The sequence below is a fragment of the Pyxicephalus adspersus genome, chromosome 2 (assembly GCF_032062135.1).
Source record: "Pyxicephalus adspersus chromosome 2, UCB_Pads_2.0, whole genome shotgun sequence".
Lineage (NCBI taxonomy): Eukaryota > Metazoa > Chordata > Amphibia > Anura > Pyxicephalidae > Pyxicephalus > Pyxicephalus adspersus.
Genome location: NC_092859.1, coordinates 125,912,371 through 125,932,255, shown reverse-complemented (window position 1 = coordinate 125,932,255; position 19,885 = coordinate 125,912,371). Strand labels below are relative to the sequence as shown.

General features: G+C 35.7%; 1 protein-coding gene across 4 annotated transcripts; it reads left to right on the top strand.

The window, feature by feature from the left end:
- Window positions 1-280: 280 nt before the first annotated feature.
- On the top strand, window positions 281-18,862 carry AQP9 (aquaporin 9). 4 transcript variants are annotated; one of them, XM_072402322.1, is made up of 6 exons: window positions 281-870; window positions 5,993-6,119; window positions 15,413-15,550; window positions 16,106-16,224; window positions 17,418-17,635; window positions 18,240-18,862. In XM_072402322.1, the coding sequence occupies exons 1-6, from the start codon at window positions 688-690 to the stop codon at window positions 18,412-18,414; spliced, it is 960 nt and encodes a 319-aa protein (XP_072258423.1). In that variant the 5' UTR covers window positions 281-687; the 3' UTR covers window positions 18,415-18,862. The 4 variants fall into 4 exon arrangements, with proteins under 4 accessions (XP_072258423.1, XP_072258425.1, XP_072258424.1 ...); XM_072402324.1 differs by lacking the exon at window positions 281-870 and adding an exon at window positions 1,522-1,540; XM_072402323.1 differs by lacking the exon at window positions 281-870 and adding an exon at window positions 2,210-2,228.
- Window positions 18,863-19,885: the final 1,023 nt, after the last annotated feature.

Sequence of the window (19,885 nt, the reverse complement as noted above, 5' to 3'; positions counted from 1 at the left end):
GCTGATTAACCAAAAAGAGATGTTCTAGGTAATAATTAACCCAATCTATACTGAGACGGTTCATATACACTGAACACTCCCCACCTCTCTTTACTTACTGGCCTTCTCCCTATTCATAAATCATTAAAGCCAGGACTTTCAGCCAGGACACTATCGACAAAGAGTTTGCATGTTCTTCCTGTGTTCGCGTGAGTTTCCTCGAGGCACTCCGGTCTCCCCCCAGAAGCCCAAAAACATGCAGATAGGTTAACCGGCTTGCCTAAAAAATGGACCTTGGCGTATGTGGAAAGTTAGCAGTGTAGTTGAAGAATAGCAGGCTGGCGAGTGCGTGACAATGAGGATAATAATAATACTAAATAATATTAATTCTATACAAATGTTGATATAAAGCATTTCTTTAAAAGCCCTGTTATTACTGAAGCTATAAAAACAATTTAAATAATAATATGTGTTCTAATAATATGTTAATATGGAACACTGTGTGTTCTCCACACCTTAAAATATTTTAGGGATGCGCTTTAAAAAAAAAAAAGGATTGAAACTTTTTTTGGATGAGTTGTTTTTTTGCGTAACTTTAGCCAACCAATGACAGCACAGGAACAAGGATTTCTTGGCAATATATGAATCGGTTCTTTCACAGGAGTTGATGCATAGAGCTCACTAATTCACACGTGGTTTAAACTTTATATGGGGATTCAAAGCCTGCAGAGAAGGATGACTGGAACTGAAAACTCTAAGGACAGCAGAAGAAGCAGCAAATACAGCATGGTAGCCAAACAGGAGGAAAGAAGCTGTTTAAACAGACTGAAACTAAGGAATAGCCTGGCAAAGGAAACTCTGTCTGAGTTTTTCGGTACATGTTTGTTGATTGTAAGTGGCAGCTGTTTTCCTGTTTCTTTACTGTGACTGTGCTGATGTGTGCATTTTACAATGTGCTTATGTGTAAGGCAGCTGTTTTCATTGTGATAGTGAGAACTTTAAAAAAAAAACAATTTTTTTAGTTTTAGTGTGAATTAACTAGTACTTTACTGAAACCCTACCAAAAAATTATGTGCTTTTTAACTTTTTATTTTTGGTAGAAGCAGCTAATAACTAACTTTATAGTTTTTTGGTGGTACTGCTCATTTGGAAAGTTTATATATAAATTCTAACTTGCTTTTACTTGCAGCATACATACTGAACATGCCAGTTATAAGTATCGGTAAGTTAGGTTAAAATACTAATTGGCAGAAAATAGTGGCCACGTTAATATTTGAAATAGAAAGTTGGGCAGAAGAAAACCAAAGCAGTGCAGGGATAAAAACCCAAATAAAGATGCAAGACATGTCCCTGTTAAGCCCTTGGCACACTGAGCCTCCCTTAACAAACAACAGAAAGGCAACACATGCATTGTTTTTTTTTACAGTACTTTGGTTCCCGTAAAGTTATGGTTCAGCTTGGACAGCTAATATTTTTTGAATCTACTTTTACTTACTAGTGACTAATTGTGGTCACAGGAGCACAGGATACACTGATGATGACCACCAACAATGAAACAACTGTAAGCATTTTGATATAGATAGCTGTATAATTTTATGCTAGGTCTGTGCTTTAAACCAAGGATGTACAGTTAGCTAAGTAGTATAAATTAATTACATGACTGTAAAACGATCCTGAAATGAGGAAAAAAAAACTTATTTTTCATTTGGGATGAACTTGAAGTAACAGTATGTTTTAAAAAGTTTCAACAATGCCCTTTATTACTTTACACTTATACAAATAGTTGCATTGGAATAGAGTCACAAAAAATCCTCCCCCACATTCAAAATAAAACATAAACTTGAGCTCAGAAAGAGCTTTAGGAACTTTTAATTTGGCAAACTGAACATCTATTGGTTAAAAACAGAATAATTTATTCATTACAAAAAAGTTGCTATTAGAGATTACTCAATTGAGCCAATAGGTACATAAAACAAAGTGTAAAGTGCTTTCAAAACATATTTGCGTCAGATGCTTTCACTGTTTAAACAGGTTCTTTCACAATATCCATAGCAGCAAATAATAATATCACTTTCTTCTTGGATTCGCTTGGAATTCTTCAATAGATGGTTACATTTTCTACGCGTTTCGCAGTGGTAATTGCTTCCTCAGGAAGGTACTACTATGTTAACAGGCTTTCAAAATGTTATATCAAAGCATCTGCAGCAGCAACATTTGTCAAAAAAATACCAGGAGGGTATTCTGCACAGGTACAAATTACAAATAGATTTTAATGCACTTGAAAGCACTTTATGGTTTGTTTTATGTACCTAATGGTTCAATTGTGCGATCACCATTAGCAACTTTTTTATAATTAATAAAAGTAATAATAAAGGTATTTTGTTATTAACCAGTAGAGGTTGTTGAATTTACCAAATAAAGTCCCTATGGCTAGTTTTGATCTCTGTTTTATGTACTTTACACTTACCCTAACCCTTCTGCCCCCGAGTCTCTTGAATTGATTTACTAAAGGAGCAGGAACGGTTCACTCTCCAAAACAAATCTTCTTGTAGCCTAGTGAATTATGGTCAAGTGTTATTAATTTTTAAACCAACCAAACCAAATTGGTAATAAAAAAATAAATAAAAAAAATAAAGAAAAAAAAAATAAAAAAAATAAAGATTTTTCTTCTGGCACATGATGGAAAGGTTGAAGTTAGATTGAATTTATCATCTTTATTAAGCTACTTGAACCAAAGTCAGATCACCTTATCTATACACATGCTGATATGGATATCTGTCTCTTCTTAAATATCCTGAACTATGTACTTTTTGCATCTAAGACTATGTACACATAGATAATTGTCACCTCGATGAAAGATTGTGATTGTCTTTGGTGAAAATGTAGCATAGTATATATCTAGTAGACTGTGGTCCAATGTCTTTCGCAAGATCACTATAACCAACAATGGGATGGCTGCTGTCATTTCCTATGACTGTACCCCTCTATAGAACTGAACTGCGTGTGAAGTGCATGTTCATTCAAATAGCATTGTAAATGATCAAGAAAGATCATTTCTAGTGATAGAAATCTGACATCGGTAGGCAGCTTTGGATACTGTTCCTGCATCTAAGATATTTAGGAGCCTGGGGGGTAACTCATCCACCATGTTCTGATTATAATTAAAGTTGAACTAAAGCCTATCTGCATTCCCTTGAAGGGGACTGCCATCTTCCTATGTTCTTGTGCCCAGCTACAATCTTCGGTGATCTTCATTGGCCATGTGGGGGTGATGTAACTCCCGCGCAGGCAGGTTCATCCTTCCCCGACACACAATGGAAGTCAGGATTGCCGGGTTTCTCTGGCAACTACAGCTGACACTGTGCATGCGCAGCCCAGGCTTTTCACATATTACCAGCACAATCAGGCAGGTAAAACATTTTTATTGACAAAGGGATATCCCCCATCCTTTTCTTTAATAACCACCTGCCTGATTCTTTGTTTTGTAAAGTGAGACTTTAGCTCTACTTTAAGATATCACTTTTTGGTGGACAAATCTTTAGGTAGGTATTTATGGTAAGCAGCATTAAAATGTTTCATTTATTTTGGTAAAAAAACTATGGCATAAAATATTACAACATCTTTTTTAGAATGATATTCAAATAATCAATTCTTATTGTGTATTTCTTATTTAAAATAAATGAAACCCATATAGCAAATGTATTACTAAATAAACTAACTAAAATCTTAAATGAACTTTAATTGTAGTGAGCATGATTAAAATATATGATACATTTTTGTAAAACAATGACATATAATGTTATCACATCATTTATACAATATTGGTAACTATCTTATCCTAATGGTGTATTTATATTGATTAACATGAATTAAATCCATGCAGCAACTATATAGCTAAATACTATTTTCAACTCAAGTAAACTCTAGTGGTGTCTGCCTTAATCATTAACAAATATAGATCTATGTTCCCTCACAAAGCTCAACTATTTGCTTTGACTTATTTCTTAAATCAATAGTACGGACTCCCTGGTTTAAACAGTGCATTTTTTTAGTCACATGAATATTCAGTTTTGCAACTTCCTTTATTTTGTACAGCCTTTTTCTGCTAGCATAAGCTTTTCCTGCTCTATGTTATTACACAGAATGAAGGACTGTTAACTATCTGGGTGTATTACTCTGTTAAAATACATTTTTATTAATGTGCCATTTGTCGACATGTATATATTTATACAAACCACTTGTATTTAAGGAAACCTCAAATGACTTTTATTTTATTGGCATGTAGTTTCAGCTAAAGCATGCTGAAATGAGCAGGAGACAACTCAAACAAGTTCTGACAATTTCATTCCTTTGTAATGATTGCATACATTTTTAGAGGTCCAGTATGTAATAATGCCTTAATCATCGCTGACTGATTCTAGATGAGTAGTGGTTCCCTAGAAATGACCTTGCTGGAACCAAGACATCATTGATGATTTTTACCTTGGACTTTGTGGAGATAAACAATTTACAGAACAAAGATAAGATTATTTCATGCTTCCACTTCAATTTACCAGAAATAATATATATTGTAGCTTATCTATAAATGAGGTGACTGATTTAGTTTTCAATTTTTCTGCAGTGAAATATATAGCATTGCAGTGCTTTTGGGCCAGATTCCCTATTCAGTGGTTAACATAGTTAGCAGCAAGTCCCTGTACAGAACTGACTTGAGTTCCTTCCACCAAACTCATGTGCCAGTGACTTGTGGGGGCCAATGGTGGCTGAGGAGGGTCCAAGCCCATTTTGTGCAGTGGCACAATCTGCACTTTCCTATTTCAGCCCCTGACCTTGTCCCTAGGCACACACACTTACCAGATACTTACCAGACCAGATCTTGATCTTCAAGACTAAACAACAAGAAGTCAACACTTGATTTGTGCACTTCTATGTATGTATCCTGCTTATTTCATCCTCACTCAACATCAACCCATGAAGAAGGGAGGGGAGCCATCATCGCATAAAATCCAGTTTGTAGTCAGACAAAAGATTGATACTAATGCTGATAGAGGGATATGAGCTCATTTGTTGTTTATTTTATCAAAATGTTTTATAAGATTTTAAGCCACGCTTGTATTTTACGGTCAGAAATCTCTAGGTGTTATACTTTATACTTTATACCTATTTTTCATTTTACTCTCTCTGTACTGGTACACTTGTTAAAGATTTGGATTTTCCTTTATTTTCAGTCCTTGTAACAACAGTTACCAGATTAGACAGGGCCTGTTTTATTAAAGCTCTCCAAGACTGAAGAAGACAGACTATCATGGTGGCACCTGGGTTTATCCAGCAGACCTGAAATGGATTTCATGTTGCATTTTTACCTGCTTTTGCATTTAACATTATTTTCCCAAATGGAAGGATTTGCTCCCAGGGTCAGTACAGAAATATATGTTTGGGTGGTGGCCCTGAATTGAAAAGCTTCACCATTCTGACCCAAATACCAGTTGGGGTTTATGCCTCTTGTCAAGGAATACAGTGGTGGGCATTTTATTTGCTGGTTGTGTCAGGGTCATTACCACCGCTCACTGCTGTATTCCTTTACAAACCTATAGTCTGTCTCCAAAACATTGAAGCAGCAGTGAGTTAGAAAAAATATAGACAGCCAGCAGCATTACCCGGCTCTGTACATTTAAAGGCTTCATACCTTGCAAACCAACATCGGAAGCCAAATATTTCACCGGAACATCTTCTGAAAAAAGATGAATACAATCATATATTAAGCAGACGTCTAGTCAATGCCTTTAGGAAGTCCTTGATTCATCAATTGTAGGTAGGATAAAAAATAAATAATACTAGTGTGACTATTTTAAAAACAGAAGACAACTTTTTATTGAATCCCTGGCAAAATGTCATATTATTGTTTTTTTAAACTGGTAAACATTTCAAAAGAAGAAACATTTGGTAATGTATATTTATATAAATCACCTATAGTTATAACCTAATTTATACCATTATTTTTGTCTTTATGCAGACCTTAGGCTGCTCGTGTGTAGCATCTTCAGTTCTCAGTGATGGAAAGGCTGGAGGATTCTTGACTAATAATCTTGGCTTTGCAATGGCAGTGACTATGGCAATCTATGCTACTGGAGGAGTATCTGGTAAGGAAAAACTATTTGCTGTTAGCCGTGCATTGTACCAAAATTTATGCATAGCTCAAACTTTTTTCTAATTTTGGATTACGATCCCCTGCCAGGTTATTTCTTAATTTTCATTAGCTTCTTCTCCTGGAAATGCAAAAAAAGAGAAAATTTCAAAAAAATAAGGGGAAGTTCTTAAACAAGTGTTCCAATTAGAAGAGTTTCCATCACTTCTTCTGGTGTCATTTTGGATTTCACTGCCTTTTCATTCTCAGTGGCAATGGCCACCATGGCTTTCAGTGGACACATAGAGGATTAAAGTTCCCTAATCTTCTCAAATACAGGGAACCCCTAGAACCTCTGTCACGCTTTCATTGCTGCCTGTGCCCCTACAGGGGAGTTTAATCCTTCCAATTTCCCCTGTTGACCATTGCCAATGGAACGAAAAAGTGAACAAAAAAGGAAAATCCTAAATGTATTGTATAGGCAATTAAAAAGGTACAGTCACGAATCTGTACTGCAATGTCTGGCCAACCATGGCACCGTCAAATATTCATAAATATACTACAGAAATCCAGCACAAAAAGTTTTACTTAACTCCTATATAAAACAAACTGAAATTTGGATTAAACATAGCTTCCTTTATGAAGGGGATGAATAAGAACAATTATCTCTATGTCTCTATGTTGAAATTATGTATTATTGTGCACATAATGTGTTGCATTTCTCTAGAAAAATTCTCTTACTCTTCCTCTTTATCCAAAACAAAAAGAAAGAAAAACTATTTTTCCTAAAGTTACACTTAAAGTGGAAAATAGTATACCATTTGCATGTTCACAGTCCTTTGTACTATCACTGAAATCATTATTGCCTTATTACTACTTCTAGTATAGCTGTATCTGATCATTTTCAAGTCATAGCAATACATTTTTTTTTTTTTGTAAGGGCCTGTGTTGTCTAGCTTTTTTTTCTTTTTACCAAGCAGGTCTATATAAATATAAAATCAACTTGCAGAAGGAAAATATTGTTCATAAGGAGGTCAAATGTAACTGCAAGATCTAAAAGAATGGACTGTTTTAAAGAAATGTATTTATTTCAAGCCTAAAGCCCATTGACACTGGCAATAATCTATTGACAGACACTTTAAAACAACATATTAGGTTAACATTCAACAATTAATCGAACCATGTTCAGCTTTTATTAAAACAAGCAACCTTCACTTCAACCTTCATACCCTGCATGTTGGAACAAAATCCTTAGTTTGTGCAACACACCATTTGTGCCAGGATTATATTACAATGGGGAATATCATTGGACAAATTAATTAAGAGCACACAAGCAATCATGAGTGGAGACATAGGTTAGAACAAGTAGCAAATGTTTTCACAACATGACCTTTATTGAACAAACACTTGTTACAAAATAGTTATCATCAGATGCCAACCGGAAAGCTTCAGGCTAAACAAAAATCATCTGGTTGACAGTTTGATGTGATGTGCAAAATGTATCAAAAGCCAAAAAAATGTTTAGTTTTGGATCAAATATGGAACTGGTACTGGGACAAAAAGTATTGGAAAATCCAAAAAGTATTCTGGTTGTTAGAACAAGATGTGAATGGTAAAAAAAGATAATTCTGTTTCAGGGATAACTAAGACGAAATTTCTCTATGCTTAGTAGAAACTTTCACTTACTTTCAGTGGTGTTTCTGGATCAGAAAGTGAATGGCAAGAACACACAATATGTAAAAAAAAACAACAGTACAGTATATGTATTAACCTATTATATTATAACCCAACTCGGTCTAGGAAAATGCAAAAGGACAAAGGGATTAATTTACCAAAGTCCCAACTTTTTTTATCTGTAATGGCCACATGAAACGTTCAAAACTAAAACCAATACTGCCCAGCTCCACCTGTTCTTGGGCTTTGAGTCATTATTGAACGCTTAGCCATATTTGACAGATTAACTTAATACAGTTCCAAGACATTTCAGGTTGACGGAAGACTGCATACACAGACAGGCTACAACTACATCTACCATCCTAGGCATTCAGTATCCAAATAAGTATTGATCAGCTCCTAAATTTACAATGGGAAACTAAGATCCAAAACAAGCTCATATGTCTAATTTATAGGCATATTAAAACTATTTATACACATTACTTTGCATTGTTCCACCTGGGTAATTTTAACACACTCTGTTCTGTCAATAAATTGCACATGAACAGTCAAAGGGGAAAACAATGTTCTCCAGACAGGTGGTGCGGTTCTCAGGCTATTTTGTTATCATATTTAGGACATCAGTGTTTGTGTGTATGAGTAAACAGAATAGTGTTTTGGTCAGATAAATAACATTCAACTCCAATATATTGCGCAAAATAGCTTTAAATGAACATCATATGTAGTGCAATCCCATTTTAAATAAATGTATTACATTTCTAGAGATATAAGATTCCTCAAATTGTTTGCAATGGGTACAGAGGTTGCAAGCACATTCTAGATTTGACACCTTTAGCCAGAATAGCCACTTGTTTAAATTGCAAAATATACATAGTGAAATGTAGTAACTTTAGCAAAGTAAGGGTTTGTGTTAGTAAGCTTTGGACTTGGGTGTCAATGGGTAAATGCAGTTTACATTTAGGTGCATTGCTGTTGCATGTAAGATCAGTTTGGGATATGGTATGGATGGACGCCCCCAGGTCAGTTAAGGTCCATAGACCCAGGTATTCTGTTCAATTGTATATTGTGCTTCAAGGTCTTGAGCAATAATGCTTAGTTTTGTGTCTGGACAGTGCCCTGTTTGGAGGAAACTGATCTGTTAGTAATGTTGTAAGCTTTTTTCATCACCTAAAGTCAGCAAATAAAGTGTTGGAAGCTTTTCTGCATGTTGCAGAATGCTTCGAAATTGGGTGTCTCTGTAATATAGATCAGGGTTTCAATACCTCTCCTTGCAAGAAGCATATTATGCAGACCAAACAGGATTCTAAAGAGGTCAGTAGACCCAGAGGAGCTTTATTGCCTCCTATTTAGGACAGAAATAAAAGCATTGGGGTATTTGGGATTCAGCAGTATCTGTGGTGGAGTCACTGTAATAAAAGCAATAGAAATTCCCAATCTTGAGATAAAAGAAGATTAGATCATGCTTTCACATTCTTCCAAATGCCCAGCAATGTAAGAGCTATTCTTCCCATTGACAACCATACAAGCTGTGGATATAGTAATTGCAGTGGGGTTTCTTTAAAGACCTGAAAGTTGTTTCAAAGGTCTCCCCATGTTAAAAAGATCAAGAAACACTGGTCTAAAACAAAAAATAAATCATTTTAAAGCTTTTATGCTTCGCTGTCAATGCACAACCAAAAACTGATGTTGCTTTATGGCAACTAATCACTTCTTTTACAATAAGTGTAAATAATTATAGTCTTCTTCAAGAACCCTAGGATAATTACAGATGTCTAAGAGAGCTGAAAATGTATCATACTGCCTGATAAATACAGCAACATTTGTATGATTTATGTCAGCAATATTTATAATTTAAGATTACCCAAGAAAACATTACCTTTGATTTGCCTTTAGCTGTATGCTAGTTACTTCTGAACAAGTTCCCCTTGCTTTTATTAAATAATGGGAGATGATATCATTACTGCCCTCCTTACGAGTGATGTATTTAGCATAGTGAGTCATCCCGCACCCGGTGCTAGCGAGACAATTATCACAGTTAAAAGAGTGGTCAGTTGGAATGTATAAGAATTGGTCTGGGCTTTTAAGAGAGAACATTTGCGCCGTAGCTGAATGTGAATTTTTTATAAGATAAGTCAGGTGTCTTATAGGTGACAGAATAATCTATGTCAAGATTCCTATAACCTCTCCAGCTGCTGTTCAATAACAGAGTTCAGAGATCAAAGGCAGTCAAAAATCTAATTGCATTTATGAATGGAAGGGGCGATGTTTTAGGGCCTGTGTATCACTTAGATGCATATAAATTGGATTTGCAATAATGTGAAAGCACTTGGTTATATAACAGGCAGTTAAGCAGTAGTAATTCACACTTTGAGAGACAAGCATACAATAAAGTGAAGGTAATAGATCTTTCGGGTTCCTATGAAGAGGGCCATTCCTAATCTCTAAGGCTCAGTGATCTGTATTAGAGAAGGCAAAACTATGGTCAGAATACATATATTTTACAAAACAAACTGATATTATCATATGTTCCTTTTTGTTCTTTTAATCACGTTTTATAAATTACCTATTTTTTACTTTAGTTAGTACGTCAGGGCAGATTATTTTGATTTGATAAAACAATTAGATCTGAAGTGAACCTAAAGGGAATTATTTAGCTGACCAATATTAAGAGATTTCAGAAATTCATGCATGTTGGTAACTTTTGATTAAAATTAATTGACTGGAATTTACTAGCTTTCGATTCTCAAAAAGTAATCAGATGGGCAGAATCTTGTACATGTGCTCAGTGTTTTGGGACTTCCATCTTTCGATTATCTATCAAAATTTTGATTGGTTCATTTTCAGTAAAATAGACAGCAGATCTGCTTGTGTATTATAGATGCATTTTATGTTTTCACATCTTAATTGCATCTGCTATAAACTTTTTAAATTTGTAAGAATTGCCAATCCAGAATCTATGATTGCAGCATAAAATAGAGAGAACACAACAGATTTGTTTTTAGCTGTTGGCCATGGCTATGGCCTGATCCAGTAATGTAATGGAGGGTTAACAAGGTTGTTTGTTTGAGTAAAGTGTTAACAAGTGTTCTACACAATAGAACAACCTAGGTTTTGGACACTCTGAAAGGAAAATGCAGGTATGAGCGGAATGGTTGCTTAGGGTTTAGCACTGGGTCCCAGGATTGAATCTTAGGACACAATCTGCATGGAGTTTGCAGGTTCTCCCCTTGTTCTCTTGTTTATGTAAGTTTCCTCCCACATAGTAGAAGTGGCAGGCCAGAGAGCCAATCAGGTGAGCTATTTCCAAATGTGTTGATAAGATGTTTGTAGGAGAAGTGAGCAATGTGGGCAGAAGGATAACATTATCAGTCTGCTTCTGCTGTTTTTAAAGAAGGGCACATAAACAGGACACTCCACCAACTCTGTATTTATGTAAGTAGTGTATATATCAGGACAATATGGACAGAAATGATTCAGCTGTGTATTTACTGCACTATTTTTTTTACTTTGAAAGTAGTAAAAAAAAAACAGATCATAGAAACAATGACAAAATCTATCTCCTGCATTCAAAGTCTATAGTAGACTTGGGTTCCTTTTAATATTAAGTTAATGCATCAAGTGCAAGATACCTTTTCTCTAATAAAGACCCTTTATTAACATCCACATACATGCCTAACAATACATCTCTCTAGTCTACATCAAGCAGAAAAGTGTAGACTTGTATATTATCTGTGTTTATTTGTTAGAACGAAAAATGACCTTAAGAGCAAGCAAACAGAAAATGAGCTCATCAAGGCCAGTTCCAACAATTCAAAACTTACAAAACCTCTAGAGCTGAAATCTATGGTATTACTAGTCATGTATAAATAGTTAGAAAATTATATGTTAATATACAGTACCTTGGAAAAGTACAGTGTGATAAAAAGTATAATATATAGATGTATAAGGACAATAGATTTAGTACAGAACACACATTTATTAGGCATGCAAAACAATGTTTACTACTCTAACTAAACTGAGCAGGTGTTAAACCCCCTAGATAAAGTTGAAATACTGACTGAACAAATATTATTTAACTACAATAACCAGGGGAATTTTTTTTTTACTTTTGGGGTGCTTTATAGATTCCTTCCAGTTCTCTGCAAGTAATCCAGCTATAAACAACTCCAGTAAAAAAGGATCAGACACTGTAGCTATCTCTGCTTTTGCAGCATGACTGGTCTTGTCTCCTGGCCTCCTGCAGCTTTCTGTAGGTGGAATTAATTTCTGCATAGGATATGTACAAAACAGTGACACGGTCAATGCTACCATAAAACTGAACTGTAGCTTACCTTTCCTCTTGCACACCTGAAGAAAATCTTCTCTTGAGCTGAAAATAATTATTTCTATTTCCATGCACACTGTGACTTCACACAACAAGCATTAGAAGTTGTGTAGGTATCTTGAGCCCATATCATTTCCTGTCTGGTGGACTACATTAATTGTCCTGCTCCTCCTCTGTGCTGCCCTGGCCCTCACCTTTCATTTATTTGCTTTCTGTCTGCGTACAAATTTAGCCTGGCCAGAAATGCCAATGTGCTCATACAGTGTGTGGGAGGCAATGCTGTAAGCTGAGCAATACCCAATACTTGTTGAAGTTTACTAAATATCTGGGTTTGAAAGGCATTTGGTGCACGCAAAGAAGATAGTATATCCTGTATGGCTATTAACTAATTTAATAAAAAACACAGTTTCTGTGTCTGGAGGCAGTGGAAACTTTTACACTGGGCAGGAGTGAACTGGGTTGGGGGCATTTGTAACCCAGACCAGTACAAATAAGATTTACTAGGTGGCCCTGTAGAAATACCTCACCAATGAGACATTATTGTCCCTCTACCTTCTCCCTCACCAATGAGACATCAACCAGGCCCGAAGTCATTGACAGATGTTAGGCATGACCTGCCAGCTTGTTAAACCGGGTCAGACCTGTAGTTATTCTTCCAGCACCAACTTTCTCTGAGATGTCATGTTCCTGAAAACTGAGAGCTGCAAAATTGCTGGCGCTGGAAGATGTAAAAGTATGTTATAATAACATCAGTTAGAAAATAACCCTTTCACCATACCCACCAACCAGTGCAGCATCATGAGCCACTTTGCATGGCACCCTTTCTGTAGCTCATAGAAATCGTTTTTTGTTTCGAAAGCTTATTGCTTGAGTCTGCTCCCCCTTCCAATCAAAGGTTTCCAATCCTTCCCGGACAATAATCTATTATAAACTATTTTTGTGGGCTGTGAATAGTTTATTTGGACACTACACATAGCTCTGCTCTTTTTTCCAAAATGTCTCATAAAGAGATCAGTGGGGGAGGGTGATGACAGTAGTTGCTCTGGTCATTTTAGGGATGTGGAATCATTTGGTTTTATAACATGCATTAACAAAATATGCATATTTAGGTTTAAGTAGAAGTAAGTAAGCCAAGTAGTTAAAGAGCCTTTATAGCCCCCACTCTCAATGTTAAAAGCTTCCCTTTCCCTCTTTTATTTTATCGTGTTTGTTTGCCAAGTACTAGTGCTGTCTACATCAAGTATTATGCAGAGAGACAGAATAGCCTTGAGGGAATGTTTTTTGCTCAGAAAACTTGGCCCTCTGTTCCGATGGCCTCATGAAAGTCGCATGGGCTGCAGTTACTATAGTTACCCCCCTTTGTTGTCTTTGCATAACTGATTCATCATATATAGGAAACAAGTCTGCTTACCTAGCTTTAACATTGCTGTATGTTTTTTATAATGCATTGTTAAAAAGAAATCATTGCAAATACATGTACAAACATTCTATCGCATAATACAGTATAGGTAAAGATAATAATTTTAGTGATGGTGCTGACGTAGATTAATGTAGATTAATGTATAAAAGCTACAAATTAGTTCTATGGCATTCACATCATAAGGAAGCATTTCATTACCCCGGAACTAACATGCAGTTAGGAGTCTGAGAACAGTAGTTTCCATGAAGATATTCACCTGCAGAATAATACAGTAATAAAGGATTCACAAAGCCCAGCAAGATCTTTGTTTGCTGTGTTATAGTGATTTTATCACACACTGCAAAAGCATTGGCTAAGTGCAAATTTAGAATTACTGCATCAAGTGACTGCATGCCATCATACAGCAGTTTCAGTAAAACTATAATTGGTTATAAAAATTTGTTGAACTTTTCCTGGACTCTTTTATGGAAAAATGATAATAGGAGTCCTATAGTTACTGACCTAAAATGTTAGTTACTTGCCTTTGTTTCTTAAATCACAGATAAAACACGTTACTATTGTTACTAAGTATACATTTGCTCTGCATCATTGTACATGGCAAAGACTAGCTAGCATCAACATAACTAAAAAACTAACATTTTATAAGAAGATTATGATCAACAATGGCAGGCCATCCTGGTTGTGCTATTATTATTAAACAGTATTTATATAGCACCAACATATTATGCAGTGCTGTACATTAAATTGTAATTGCAATTGGGGTTGCAAATGACAGACTGGTACAGACAGTGACAAAGGAGAAGGGAAGGACCCTGCCCCGAAAAGCTTACAATCTAGGAGGTTTTCCACTTTAACATTTGTATGATCAGACATGTTATTAGTACAAAAAAGGATAGGCGATGTCCCTTCTGTAATAATGCGGTTTAGCTGCCTGATCACTCCAGGTTGTCGAGGTTGAGGCTGCGGTTGAATTTTTGGTTGTTGGGAAAATCCTGACCAATTAGGATAGCCAAAGATCGTTAGGATGAGGAAAAAGAGAAGTATGCAGGGACGCGGACAGGTGAGTTGTCCTGGGTTTAGTTCCGCTTTGGCTTCCAGTAAATTGATGACAACAAGGCTTCTTAAACCTAGCAGAAACTTAGGAAATAACAGATTGTACCAAACACTTTTTGGCAATCTGTTTCTAGCATACCATGAGTGATATATAAAGATATCAAATACTCAGCTTCTTTCCTGGTACCAGTGAAGGTAATGAATTCTTCTAATTCTCATTTTGTTTAAAGTATTAACATTCCTCCGCTGAATATCATTTCAAGCCAGTGCACCATCAACTGCAATTCTGTTTGTGGGAGCAAAACAGTACATCAGATGCCAAAAAACATGAAATACAATCTTGGTATTTCTCTCTAGTTGCTAACAAAAAGATAAAAGTTGTTCACTTTTCTCCAAAATAGTGTGAAACAAGCATCTTTCTTTCTCGTATTCTGATATGTTGCAAGAGATCACTAATTAATTTGTTACAAAATTATGATTGCTATGAATAGGTCAGATTTACAGCATAATAAATACCAAGGAGGCCACCAAATACCCAGAGGCAAGAACATAATTAGTCTTACAGTAACTCCCTTACCTACAGTAGGGACAATCTACAGAACAATATCAAAACTTAATTAGCAGCAGTTTACATTTGTGCAATTTAGGAAGTAATTAGTGTAGATTGGATTTTATTGCCCTGTAGCTTGAGGTAATACTGGCAATATAAGACTTTGTAAACAGAAATGTAAATAAAAAAAAAAAGCAAATGTGTATTTTTTTGGGGATAAAAACAGCTATAATGAACTTTGGTATAATAGTATTGACTGAATGTTAACATGTTTTTTTGTCATTTTAGGGGGCCACATTAATCCTGCAGTTTCATTTGCCATGTGTATAACTGGAAGATTAGAATGGGTCAAGCTTCCCTTCTATGTCAGTGCACAGTTTTTGGGTGCCATCACTGGTTCTGCTTTAGTTTTTGGTGTCTATTATGGTAGGTACATTATGTGAAATCTCAGTAAATAGGATACAGTACTGAGTAAATAGTTCAGTACTGGCTCCTTTTGGAGTTTAATCATTCAGTATATTCTCATATTGCTTTTCTGCCCTTTTCTGTGATTTTGGCTTCCTTTGCTGGCCCTTTGACCTCCTATATGCCCCTAGTTTTGTATTGTGGCTAATTATGACAATTTTAAAGTATGTGTATATATATATATATATATATGTGTTGTGTGTTTGGGCCTGATTTATTAAAGCTCTCCAAGGCTGGAGATGATACACTTTTATCCAGCAAACCTGGAATGGATCTGGTTTTTAAATATTTGCTAGAAAATAGCAAATTACTTTGATGAAATCCTTTCCAGGTTTGCTGGATCACCCAGCTTCACTGATGAAAGTGTACCTTCTCCAGCCTTGGAGAGCTTTGATAAATTAGGCCTGTGTGTAAGGGAATGATCAAGCCTATTAGAGATTTTTTTTAAAATCACAGATTACTGATGGGGAATGAAGAAACATGATCATAGATGTGTTCCCGTTTTTGTTTTTGCAGATTCATTAATGAAGTACACTGGTGGCGTTTTTACAGTGGATGGTCCAAATGCCACAGCTCATATCTTTGCAACCTATCCTGCTCCATATTTATCAACAATAAATGGACTTGCAGACCAAGTAAGAATTGTATTAGCGTTATTGCAGTATACGTAAAGGTTCCCATAAGTATTAAACAATGTTCTTGAAAAGTTATAGTGCTTGCAATTCTCCAGGAAAATGCAATTAGTAAATCCGTATTTTCTCATACTATTCTCTGAGGAAAAATAGTGAATGTTGTGTCTGTTAGGTGTGCCAAAAATTCTTTAAGTAATTATCTAAGGCAGATTTTCGCAAGCTTTTTAGCATAAGGGAACCCTGGAATTATCTTTTAGGTCTTCAAGAAACCTCTGCTATATAATTACTATGGGCACAGCTCACCGTACATTATTGTGGCGGTCAGCAGAAAGAATGCCTCTTACACTTTAAAATCATATAATAAAAGTAATATGTTGTGACTGCAAGTGTAACTGCTCTTCTGTTCCATACTACCATCCTCTACTTGCATGAATATTTGCTTCAGATTTTCCTTTACTGGCTTCTCCAACACTATTGTGATAACTTTGTATAACCTTTATATCATTATGAAGTGTGGTCTCTCACTCTTATTAATGACTTAGATGATGACAAGTGGTAATTGAGGCCCATCCATTCCTCTAACCAACCCTTACTCATCAAAAGTCTGCTGTGAGATCTTTGGAAAGCATCCCAATAGATTCTTGTAAAGTGTTTCACCTATTATTAAACTTTCTGCTTAGAAATGTATTCCCAATGTTTGCTTTGTAGATACATTTTTTAAGGAAGACAATTACAAGCATCCAATGAGGGTTTCTTCCTTTTATAATTTGCATTTAATGCCTGTAAATGCCTCTCTTGTCCAAGCATCCAAAGAATTGAGACCATTGTTGGGTGCCATTATTTTAAAAGTGTGAGCAGACCAAGCACACCAAGTAATTTATGTGATACTTTTTTATACTCACTTCCTTTATTGCCGTTTGCTCTTCCTCTACATATGTAGGGAAGTAGTGTAAAAAATGTTCTGTGCATTTACCGTCAATTTTGTAAATTGGTGACAGGTTCCCTATTAACAAATTTTTTCTTAAATACAAAAACCAACCAGCTTCAAGTCAGGTAGCTGGTAGCCCTAACCTGGGTTCAACCCACTGGATTGATGAAGTGAGCTAGGATTTTCAGCACTTATCACTAGGATAATAAATTGAGAACAAACTTGACAAATTTGACAACACATTTTGTATGTTTCATTGTTTTTACAGATACTGTCTACTGCACTTTTGCTCATTATGGTATTTGCCATATTTGATAAAAAGAACATTGCAGCCCCTAAGGGACTGGAGCCAATTGCAGTCGGCCTTCTCATTATGCTTCTTGGACTCTCTCTTGGATCTAATTGTGGAGGTGCTATGAACCCAGCTAGAGACTTAGGACCACGCATCTTCACAGCAGCAGCTGGATGGGGTTATGAGGTTTTCACGTAAGTAATTTAACAAGACTTAAACATGTTCCTAATAGATATGTGCATGCTTACCTAGGATATCATATATTATAGATGTTGCCAATAAATGTGATACATTTTTTTCTGATAATTTATTGTAATATGGGTTTGCATTCTAAATTAGACTATAGGTTTCAGAAGTGAAGAATAAAGAATGGAGTTTTAATTGCATTTGTGCATTACCAAACTGATATCAGTGAAACATTATATCCAAAAAAGTAAAATATGTTTTTTTTATATATGGCCAATACAGAAAAAGTTACAGATATCGTTTTTTTCACCTGATATTTGTTGTCAGTGTACTGGTGACGGGTTATGTAAAATGCCAATGATTTATTTTGTAGTTAGATTGTCAAGGTTAGTACAAAGGGCAGCATGTGTGAAAGTTGTGTCTAGCACAGTTTTGTTTAGTTATAGATTTTTGTTTTTTATACTAGTGATACATGGAGATACTAATACACATGTATAGTATATGTAGTGGTATCAGTTTTGGCATTTAGCCTTGTTCAGTCTTAGCTAGCAAACATACCTTTATATAGTCTTACATAATGATGTCCATTCAATTTTTTTCCTTTTCATACAGAACTGGCAATAACTTCTGGTGGATTCCTGTGGTTGGACCTCTGGTTGGTGGAGCACTTGGGGCATACGTATACATCCTCTGCATTGAAGCCCATCATCACAATGGACAAGAGAGCACAAATCAGGATGTTGATACTGAACAATTTGAAAAGCATGAACTCGCCAATATGCCATGATTGACTTCTTATATTCTTTAAACTGAGCTCAGGGAATGATGTGATATCAAATAATACAAGCCAAATTTCCACTGAATATGCATGGAATGTTGGATAATGTATACATGTTTGCATGTGTTCCTTCTGGCGTGCCATTATCTTCCCACTATTCCCGGCATGTCAAAAGGCCAGATCGGCCATAATTTGTGTGTGCAATTGTATTACTATAGTGGGGACACTACGCTATAGGCTGCTAGGAAATGGGGAGGGGGGGAGGGGGTACAAGTACTGACGTGAACGGCTGTTATCTTTTAAGGACTGAAGGACTGCAGAAAGATAATTTGTCAATTAGTAAATTAAATAAATAACCTATTTTCTTTCTTTTGAAAATGGTCATCATGTGACTGATATGTAATATACCTAATTACTTGCTTTAAAACTTGAAATAAAAAACTAAATATTTTTGCAAGCAGTCATTAGTGTTTTATTCCTAACCTTCAATCTCCCATATTAAAGTATTAGGGGATAATCATAATGCTCTTAATTGCTCAGACATAAATCCTCCCTGTTAATGAAGCACTAATGGACCATAGACTGGGTCACAAAGGTATATGCAGGTAATTAGTCTTGTCATGCATTAATGTGTAATAACTCTGATTAATCATCAATACCATTAAAATTCACTGTGTGTTAAAATGATTTTACTGTCAGAAGCCAATATCTTCCCTGCAGTAGGATGCCGTCTGCCATTTAGAAGAAAATGTATGATGCACTGCCATCAATTCTTGTGCTAGAGAGGTCAATTTGTGCAGCTATAAACATTCTGTGTTTCAGGGTAACTGGAAGCAACAAGACAGCTGAATTGTATCTGCATTGACACAGTATATCTTTTCTTATGTCTACTTCTAGTCTTTGCAACTTTTCCTTTAATAACAATATTGCTATCAGCTTAGAATTTATAAACATACTATGACTATACTATGGACATACATATTAAATTATGGACATACCTGCCTATAAATCAGGACTCCTAATATTCACCTGGATAAGATTCAATTTCTTATTTTAAAAGAGCCCTTAAAACCCATTTTTGGAATTCGCCTACCCATCTACTTCTGTCTCTTAAACCCTTACTACTTACCACCATCCCATATCCCCCTCCTATTGTGTGGGCCATTCCTCTCCTCTTAGATTGTAAGCTCTTTGGACAGGGTCTTTTCCTCCTCCTGTGTCATTGTTTGTACTTGTCAGTCATTAGCAACCTTTATTCAATGTACTGCGCTGCGTAAAATGTTGGCTCTATATAAATACAGTTTAATAATATTATTAATAATAATAATAATAATAATGATAATAATAATATACTTAAGCCAAAATTAACCCTTTAAATGAATACTGGGAAAATAGCCTTCCTGCCCAGTATTGCATTCAATACAACAATTTGCAGTCCCTGGGTTAGAGCAGGAAAAAAGAGGCCGCAGAAGGACCCAGT

Coding starts and splice junctions, on each gene's coding strand:
- AQP9 (XM_072402322.1), top strand. CDS start 688: ATGGGGATTCAAAGCCTGCAGAGAAGGATGACTGGAACTGAAAACTCT. Junction 15,551..16,105: donor AGTTTTTGGTGTCTATTATG/GTAGGTACATTA, acceptor TTGTTTTTGCAG/ATTCATTAATGAAGTACACT. Junction 17,636..18,239: donor TGGGGTTATGAGGTTTTCAC/GTAAGTAATTTA, acceptor CTTTTCATACAG/AACTGGCAATAACTTCTGGT.